General features: G+C 42.4%; 1 protein-coding gene across 1 annotated transcript in view; it reads right to left on the bottom strand.

The window, feature by feature from the left end:
- Positions 1 to 10,157, bottom strand: part of OSBPL2 (oxysterol binding protein like 2) — a 256,311-nt gene that overhangs the window by 17,336 nt on the left and 228,818 nt on the right. Inside the window, exon 11 of the mRNA XM_044090414.1 lies at positions 495 to 585. Within this exon, the coding sequence (XP_043946349.1) occupies positions 495 to 585 (91 nt within the window). The remainder of the gene's footprint in view (positions 1 to 494; positions 586 to 10,157) is intronic.

Consider the following 10,157-nt stretch of genomic DNA (forward strand, 5'->3'; position numbering starts at 1 on the left):
TAAGCGGTATCATTACTTCTTGTCTGCTACTCACTTGTTGCTTACATTTCTGTGATTTTTGTTTATGAAATGTTTGGTATTTTACCGGGGCTAAGCTTGAAATTGGTCAGTATTGATCAGTGCACTACCCTTACAAACATATACAAATAAAATAAAATAAATAATGCAGAAACAAGATCAGCGGCATAATGGAAATAGGAAGATTCAGAACAGGCAGAACTGTTACTCTAAATGAAGAGGACAGAACCAGTGATACAGTGTTTTAAAATGACAATTCCCTGAAATAAACAAACCACTGCAACATAATGGGCAGGAAATATCAACTTTGCTTGGGGGTGAAGGTAAAAGTCCTGTAACATGGAAAAGGTAGTTTTGCTTATTCATAAGCCTCACTTGGATTGCACGCAGTGTTCAATTCTTCAGTGCTCATAGTAACGGCAGAGTGGTGGTATCTCTAATTAGCAATTTAACAATCCCTATGCTTGCATACTAACCTGGTATTCCATTCTTCTGCAGTTTGGGCTCGTTCTTTTCGGGCTGCTCTCTGTTTTTCTTCTAAACGTTCTTTCTCTTTACTAGCAAGGTCTGTGAAATGTCAAAACAAACCATGATTATTGGTATGGTAAGTAATTACCTGCACACTGTATTTGACACAATACACAAGGGCCCCAACAGGATTGCAACAAGAAAGGCAGAATGAAAATGAAAAACACTTACTTATACTGCAGTGTATCACAGTAATGTCATATTTTAGTCAATCACTTTTCTACTCCATGCATACCAGCCGTCAACATCCAAACTGTCTGCGTAACTATTCAGGCCAGTGGGGTTATTTTCTTTAGTACAAAGGCCCCATTTCTTTCTACAACTGTTGTACAGTTCACAGGCCACTAAACTGGGGATCAAATACTAGGCTCTTTTTGGTGCAAATGTGTTTCCATATACATATCACCTCAGCTAAAATGTCAAATGTAATTTGGCAATTCCCTGGATGCAGCTTACCCAGGCTACTGAAAACTTATCACCTTCCTGGCCTTCAGAATCAGCCATCAGCACAGCAGATACAGCAAACTACTCTCTCGCACACTTCTATGGCCTGGCTCCTCCAGCATCTAGACTTCCCATCTGCTCCACGATGCCAACCTAATACCAGTTTGATAGCCACCAAACTTGTCTCATTTTACTTCAGAGCACAAAAACAGTACAGTTGTGTCACACTTACCATAACTGTAGATGTTCAATTAGATTGATATTGCAGTACTGATTCTTTAGTCTTCCTGCCAGGCAGAGGCCCGCGACCGACCCAATTTCCTGAGTCTTTAAATAATTCCCCAGCCAACAGACATATGAAGTCTGATGTCCGGATATCAACGTATAAGAGAGGTGTCTGTCAGTGCCATCTTCGGGTATTTCTAGGTAGTGAGCAGTAGTCTGATGCCTGAGGACAGTATGATCCTTTCAAGAGTTGTGACTTTAATTAGGTACAACAGGAAGTTGTATCCTTGGGTATGAAGTGGAAAGAAAAAATGGAATGAATGTGGTTAAGGATTGCCCTCTAGACACTGGGATGTGGTACTGGTCAGCATATATAGGAGTTGGAGGGTGGGAATTTAAACTGCAACTCTGATGTACTCGAACATCTATAATTATAGTAAGTGTAACACAACTATACTATGTTCTTCATAGTCAATGTTGCAGTACTGATTCTTGGGAGGACTCCCAAAGCTACCGGTTGGGGACAGATTTTGTAAGACAGCTGTAGCAAACCCTGCCCTGGCCCTGGAAACATTGGCTAAATGGTAATGCTTAGTAAAGGTGTGGACAGATGTCCAAGTGGCAGCTTCCAGGATAGCCTGTCCAGAGATTCCCTTAAGGAAGGCAGTAGTGGCTGCACTCTGTCTGGTGGAATGAGGCCTGATGGAGCCTGGTAAAGGTTTACCATGGTGGGAAAAACAGACACATGCAACTGGCTAGCCATTTGGGAACAGTCTGCTTGGAAATTGGTCTGCTTTCTTTGCTCTCTGCAAAGGCTACTAGTAGTTGACCAGCCGTGTTTGTGGAGTTAGTCCTGAATAGGTAATAGTTGATCTGCTGATCCACGGAATGCAAAATTTTCTGTCCTCTATTCTATGGGTTTGGAAAAAACACCGGCAGGTGAATAGCTTGATTCTGGATGCATTCTCACACTACCTTAGGCATGAAAAAAGGGTTTGTTACTAAGGTTACTCTGTCTCTGTAAAAAAAAACACTGACAGGTTCCTTGCACATTAAAGATTGTAGTTCTGACAGTAACCTGGCCGAGCTAATGGCTATCAGTAGAGCATTCATACAAATGAGTATCTAGAGAAGTACAGCGTGGCAATGTGAGCTCTTCTAGAACATAGTTTAGATCCCAGGTAGGTACAGGATTTCTTCTGGGTGGTCTTAGATGGATCATACCTTTTAGACATTGTTTCAGGTATGGGTGATTATACATAGGAAGGCTGCAGGTAAGGCAGGTGAAGATAGCTGGAGCATGCACTTTAACGCTGGAATAAGAAAGACCTTTATGAAACAATCCTGAAAGTTATTCCAGCAACTGTGTGATGTTTACATTTGCAGGACTAGCATGTCTATTTTTGCACCAAAAAACAAAGCCATTTCCATTTGGATAAGTATGACTTCCTGGTATTAGGTTTCCTTGCCTCTCTCAAGATAGAAAGTCCTTCTGGTATTTTAACACCTTTACAGAATTATCACTTATGAAATAGGCAAACATACATTAATATAAAAGAAAACAGTCCATATTAACATGCTTGCAATTACAAACATATATCACATACATTTTTCTGTACAATCAATCCAACATTACATAAATTGCTCTAGTCCTGCCTTCTCTTAAACCTCACTCCTACTCCAGAACAATATTTGGCATGTATTGTTCCCACAATTTTCATTTTAATCTATGTAATTTGCTCTAACCCCTTTCTAAAACCCCACTTCCAGTTCTTTTATCTCTTGTTAAAATATTCAGTACTTCAAATTTATCTGGTTTAGACTCTGACTTCTATTTTCCAGTAATTGCTTTTTGGCAGCCATCAGAATTAAACTTATCAAGGCCTTACTATGTCTAGGTAATTAAGATTCTGCATCCTATTTCAAAAAGTAATAATTTCCTTAGTTACACTTATTTGCTCACCCAGTATTCCTGACAGAGTGCTCTGTAGGGAATTCTTAAAGTCTGCCAACTCATTACACTCACAAAACATGTTCTCAATTACCTCTATTTCCCACCACACTTCTAACATTTGGCATCCACCTGAGTATAAAATTCTTTGGAGTCAGCTAGGGGTGTAAAAATACCTACGCAAACACTTCCAAGACAAAATCCTACATATTACAGACTTTGTTGTATATTTGGGAGCCATACATATGTCCTCCCATTGTTTTCTTGAGAATTGCTTATCCAATCTCTCTTCCCAATCTTTTCCAACATCATCTGACTGATTCATACAGTTATCCTACAATATTTTATATGCCCTATTAATTATACTTTTTAACAGCAGCTTCTTCTCTAGACTTAAATTAAAATGTGTCCACAGCAGGCCTTTCACTTAGGATTCCTCTAGCACTTTCTCTTTGTCTATCCTCTGACATCACTCCATGACAGGGAATGCAGTCAGTAGGTTGTAGTCCAAATGTCTTCTTAGCCTCTTCCCATTCTGTTACCTCTCCCTCTCTATTTGCTTCCAATACCTTGGTTCTTTTGCCAGTTTTCTCCCAATAAATTCCTGCCCCCTCTTGCCTACTGTCTGTATCCCTAATTGCAGTCATCCTTATTGGCATAATCTTTCTCCATTCCCGTGTTGCCTTGTTCTTGGAATACTTTCTGCCCCTTCATGAATATAATATTCTATATGGCTGTCATTCTCCTTAAGGATCTGCACCCAAAATGCCACTCTCCTTATTCGTGGATTTTCCTTCTGCTTCATGATCATCCATTTCTACTATGAATTACAGCTTTTTGCTTGTGTTATGTATATCAGTTTTAAATGTGTAGCTCTAAAATATCCCTTCAAAACAGGTAAAACTAAACCTCCTTGTTCTATTGTTAGCATCAAAGTATCCTACTTGACTCTTGCCCTCTTCCCCTCTGAGATAAAATCATTCAGCTATTTATTAACAATCCACAACTTCTCCTATGGTGATAAAAATATGACTGATCTGTGAATACAACTAAGGAGACTAAACACATTTTTACTGCTTGTAGCTTGTTATCCATATCCATAAACAACAGCTTCCAGTTTCTCAGTTTTTTACTATTTTTTTAATTTAGTCTTTTTCCATATATCCTTAGTTGCCATAACATAATTCTTTTTAATCCATATTCCTAAATAATTCATTTTATTGTGCCCCCAACATGTGGGTATTGCAGAACCAATTCATGTCTGGGTATACAGTTTACAGCTACAGCCTTTGCTTTATCTTCATTAATTTTATATCCCAGGAAGACTTGAAATGGTCTCAGAATGTTCCCCAACACTGAGATGTCCTTTTCTGGTTTTATGAGGCACAAAATAATATCATCTGCAAATAAAGCCAACTTTTCTTGATTACCACACCAACTGAATCCTTGAAATTCTGAGTCCCTTCTTTTGTTTGGCAGTGCTTCTAAATACAATGCAAATAACAAAGAGGAAAGAGGACACTCCTGCCTGCTTCCTCTCTCTTATCACTTTAATTTCCGTTTCCGATCCCTCGTACATCCTCCTAGTTAACCTTATTACTGTATCAGGGCATGCAAATGCTTCCATTGCCCTACTCATAAAATCCCAGATTAACCTATTGAATGCTTTCTTTGCATCAAGACTCACCAACTACGGCGGTATTTTTTTTTTATATTCAGTTTCCCTCTGGATCATCACTGTTCATAAGCAGGTACTAGGCTATTGGCCCTAGGGCCTATATAAGCCTAGCCAAAAAATGTACCCTGGCTTTTGCCACCCAAGAAAATTATTTTCCTGTGCCCCTGTTGAGCAGAGCCACAGAAGTGATCCCTGGGGTGAATTTCCCATTTCCCATCCAATCATCAAGATTTTTCTTGAAGAGTGCTAATGAGGAGCTCTGTTTGACAAAGATAGGTAGTCTGTTCCAGATTATGGGAAGTCTCTGGGACAGGAATCTATCCCTCCAGCATGTTCTGTTTATTGTGGTGACAAGGTTTAGGTCCCTAGAGCGTGTAGCTCGGAGGGATTGGGATTTCTTTAAGTGGAGCATGTCCAACAGTTTTGGGTTTGACATAGCTTTATATGTTAGGCAGAGATCACCTCGGAGTAGGCGATATGCTACTGAGTAAAGCTGGAGTTTTTTGAGGCGGTCAGTGTAGGGCATTTGTTTGAGGCCAGTAATCCTCTTTGTGAGGTACTTCTGTGGCCTTTTCCAGCTGCTGCAGATGTCTTGTGAGGTACATTCCAAAAGGGACGTTGTACTTTATAATGGGTCTAATGAGTGACGAGTAGTGGGGAACAATGACCTCTTTTTTCCTGGATGAGAACCCTTTTATGATGAGGTGTGTCACGTAGAAGGCCCTCCCGACTACTGTGGCTATGTGATTATCAAAGGAGAGACTACTGTCCATCTGGGTCCCAAGGTCTCTTATCATACATTCAGTGTTAAGTAGATTGCTGCCTATGTGGTAGTTCATGGGTACAGAGTATTTACCAAAGGGGATGACGCTGCACTTTTCGGCATTGAGCTTGAGGCCATGGCTCTGACACCAGGCATCTGCCTCAGTGAGGCCCTTCTGTAGGATGTCCACATCATTTGGGGACTTGACTATAGCTCCTAGTTTGCAGTCATCTGCGAACTTTGTTAGCCAGAGGCCTTCCATGTTAGCCTGTACTACAGAGAAGTAGATACCAAACAGGAGAGGTCCCAAGACGGAACCCTGTGGTTCTCCATTTGTCACTGCTGTGAGGTCAGATTTAGAGTCTGCAACTTTTACAGTGTGGGTTCTGTCAGTGAGCCAGTTGGCAACCCATTTTGTGACATAGGGATTTATACCTAGTTTAGTGAGTTTAGCTATAATTGACAGGGTCAGAGTTGCTGGCGCCATGTCAGACTCAAAGCCTGTCACAAGTGGTGTCCCACAGGGCTCAGTCCTGGGCCCACTCTTGTTTGGCATCTACTTTTCTGAAGTACAAGCAAACACAGGAGGGTTATGGCTGACAAAGTTTGCAGATGACTGCAAACTGGGCGCCGTAGTTGAAAACACATCCAACACAGATATCCTTCAGAAGGGTCTCACAGAAACGGATAACTGGTGCCAGAGCCATGGCCTAAAGTTAAATGCCAAGAAATGCATAGTCATACCCTTCGGGAAAAATAAGGTTACCCCTAGCTACCATAAGGTTACCCCTAGCTACCATATAGGTGGCAATCCCCTGAACACAGAAGAAGTTATTAGGGACCTGGGAACCCAGGTTGACAGTAGCCTTTCATTCGACACTCATATTGCTAAAGTAGTTAGGAAGACCTTCTACATTGCCCACCTTATCATGAAGGGATTCACATCTAGATCAAGGGAAGTCATAGTCTCCCTATACTCATCACTCATCAGACCAATGATCGAGTACAATGCCCCATTCGGAATGTATCTGACCCGACACTTGCAGCAGCTGGAGAGGCCACAAAAGTTCCTCACCAAAAGGATAAAGGGTCTCAAAAATCTGTCTTATGCTGCCCGACTGAAAGAACTCCAGTTATATTCAGTTGCTTACTGCTTGCTCAGAGGTGACCTATGCCTGACATACAAGGCCATGTCAAACCCAGATTTGATGAACATGCTTCATCTCAAAAATCTAGATCCCTCAGAGCCACAAGGGCGGAGACTTAAACCTCGACACGGTTATTAATAGGACGTGCTGGAGGGATAGATTCATCACCCAAAGACTCCCTATGCTGTGGAACAAAATCCCGGTTTATGTGAGGCAGAGCACCTTGCTGGCCTTGTTCAAGAGGAATCTTGACCAATGGATGGGAGATCGCAGATACACCCCAGGGGTTACCTCAGTGTCACTGCTCGACAGAGGCACAGCAAAATAATGGGCATAGTTTCTCCAAACTAAAGGGGTGGCGTAAGCCACAAAACTATGGGCTAGGCTTATAAATGCCCTCGGGCAGATAGCCTAGTATGAACCTATGAACCTAATTCCAGAATGGGTGATGGTGTCGAAAGCCTTGGCGAGGTCAAGATAGGCTGTGTGAACCACCTTACCCTCATCCACGGCTTTGGTGACTGCCTCAAAGAAGTCAATTAGGTTCAGCAGGCATGATCTGCCTTTCACAAACCTGAACTGGGTGGGATCCAGAGTTTGGAGGTTACCAATGTCTTTGTTTATGAGTTCCATGATGATACGTTCCATGGCCTTGCAGACCAGGCTCGTCAGGCTAACAGTTCGATAGTTCCTGGGATCAGTGGTGGCTCCCCCTTTGTGGAGTGGGAGAACTGTTGCTGTGCGCCATTCAGTGGGTACAAAGCCTGATGCAGGGCTATTATTGAACATGGTGCTTAAGTGGGGAGCCAGTTCGTTCTGAAGTTCGTGTAAAACACAGCCTGGGATGTTGTCCGGTCCCATGGATGCTGTGTTTTTGGCTTTAGAGAGTGCAGCTTTTACCTGCACAGTTGTGATTACAGGGACTCCGCATTATTCCTGTATAGATATGGGCCCTTTAAGGGGTGAGAGCGGGGTAAAGTTAGCACTGAACCGATCTGCCAGGATATTGGCAATATCAGTTGGTTCTGTAATTTTCGTGCCTTTGTGCTGTAACTCAGAGCAGATCTGGGTGTTACCATCTAGATTCTTGACATAGCTATAGAATGCGTTGTGATTGCCCTTGGATTTAGTGGCGATTTTGTTTTCAAAGCTAGCTTTGGAGGATCTTATAAGGGATCTCAGCTTCTTACTGAGGCTGACCAGGGAGCTCCTCCACTCATGGGATTTTACTCTCATTTGCAACAGTTTCTTCCTTCTGTTGTACAGTTTGTTTATGGCAGGGGACCACCAGATTGGCTTCCTTTTTTTGGAGGATAGCATCTTGGTTCTGTTTGGGATAGCACGATCCATGCACTCGTGTAAGTGCTTATAAAGTGCATTTGTGTAGGATTCAGCAGTTGTAACTGTATTGTCCATCTGTATGGGTGTCATGAAGTTCACCACTTCTGTCTTAAGAAGCATGAAGTTGGGTTTGGAGAAATTTTTTACTGTGGTTTCCTTAATGGGGGGTGGGGGTGGGATGTGGATATCAAGGGTGATAAGCTTACGTTTGGATCGGACCAACGAGGAGTTGACTTCAGGTGTGGAACACCGGTCACTCATGTTGGTAATGACTAGGTCTAGGATATTGTTGCCCCTGGTGGGGGTGTGGATAAGTTGATCTAAGGCATTGGAGTTTATGAATTCCAGAAAGCGTTGAGCTAAGGAGTTGGTACACAATTAGTTTTCCCAGTTAATGGTAGGGTAGTTGAAGTCGCCCATTATTAGGGAGTTTGGTTGAACCCTAATATTTTCCAGTACAACAAGAAAAGAGGAGTGGGAATCCTGGGGCATGGTGGGGAATCTGTAGCAAGCTACAATTTGGATTGCAGTTATGCCCAGAGTTAGTTGCACTTGGATAACCTCGGATGCATTATGCAGAGCAACTAGCCTGGAGGTGTGGATATCCTTAATAAACATGGACACACCTCCGCCTTTGGTGTTTCGGTCCAGGTTACACGGCCGAAAAGTGTGGTATGACTTATAGCCTGGTAGTGCAGGGGTGCTCTCTAGAGCCTTGGACAAGGTCTCAGTCACTGCACAGATATTAATGTTCTCCCATTTTAAGGAGTGCCTCGAGTGAGTGCATTTTGAGATTTAGACTTCTAGCATTTAGTAGCATTACCCTCAGTTTTTGCTCGCCTGTTCCTGTTATGGTGGTGAATTTGTTATTTGAACCCTGGCTAAAAAGGCACTATAGGGGTAGCAAGAGCCTTAGCCAGTATCCGGAATCCCAGGGGCGACAGGTGCAGGCCATCTGTGGCAAAACATCATGGTCTGTCGACCATGTCATCCCAAGCAAAAGCGCTCCAAATCTGTCCAATTGCGAGGGTATCTCTTATGCACAGGCCTCTTTAGGTCACCCCACAGATTTTCTATTGGATTTAGGTCTGAGCTCTGGCTGGGGCATTCCAAAACTTTAATTTTCTTCTGGTGAAGCCATTCTTTTGTTGATTTGGATGTATGCTTGGGGTCATTGTTGTGTTGAAAGGTGAAATTCCTCTTCATCTTCAGCTTTCTAGCAGACGTCTGAAGGTTTTGGGCCAAAAGTGACTGGTATTTGGAAATGTTCATAATTCCCTCCACCTTGACTAAAGCCCCAGTTCCAGTTGAAGAAAAGCAACCCCAAAGCATGATAATGCCACCACCATGCTTCACCGTGGGGATGGTGTTCTTTAGGTGATGAGAAGTGTTGTTTTTGTGCCAGACATACCTTTTGGAATTGCAGCCAAAAAGTTCAACCTCAGCCTCATTAGACCATAACACATTTTTCCATATGCTTTTGGGAGACTTGTTGCATTATTTTGCAAATTTTAGCCGGGCCTGGATGTTTGTCTGTGTAAAAAAATGCTTCCGTCTTGCAACTCGACCCCATAGCCCAGACATATGGAGAATATGGGAGATTGTCACATGTAGTACATAACCACTGCTTGCCAGAAATTCCTGCATCTCCTTCAGTGTTGCTGTAGGTGTCTTAGCAGCCTCCTTCACCAGTTTTTGTCTTGTCATTTCATCAATTTTGGAGGGACATCCAGGGTTTTGCAATGTCACTGTTGTCCCATATTTTCTCCACTTTTTGATGACCGTCTTCACTGTGTTCCACGGTATATCCAATACTGTGGACTTTCTGAAGCGAACATATACTCCAGTAAGACAGGACAATATGATCCCTAATGGACATGCCATTTAATTTGTGCAATGAACATGTATACATTCTTTGTTGTGATGTGTCTATATTGGTTATTATTGGTGGATATGCATCATGTGACCCCACACGGAATTTGTAAAAGGAATTTCAACAATAGGGATGTTCATAACATTGATGAAACTCATGACTTAAGCAAAACTTTTTTTTTAGAGATT

This window comes from Protopterus annectens, chromosome 12.part0 (genome assembly GCF_019279795.1).
Source record: "Protopterus annectens isolate FY-2018-M chromosome 12.part0, PAN1.0, whole genome shotgun sequence".
NCBI lineage: Eukaryota > Metazoa > Chordata > Ceratodontiformes > Protopteridae > Protopterus > Protopterus annectens.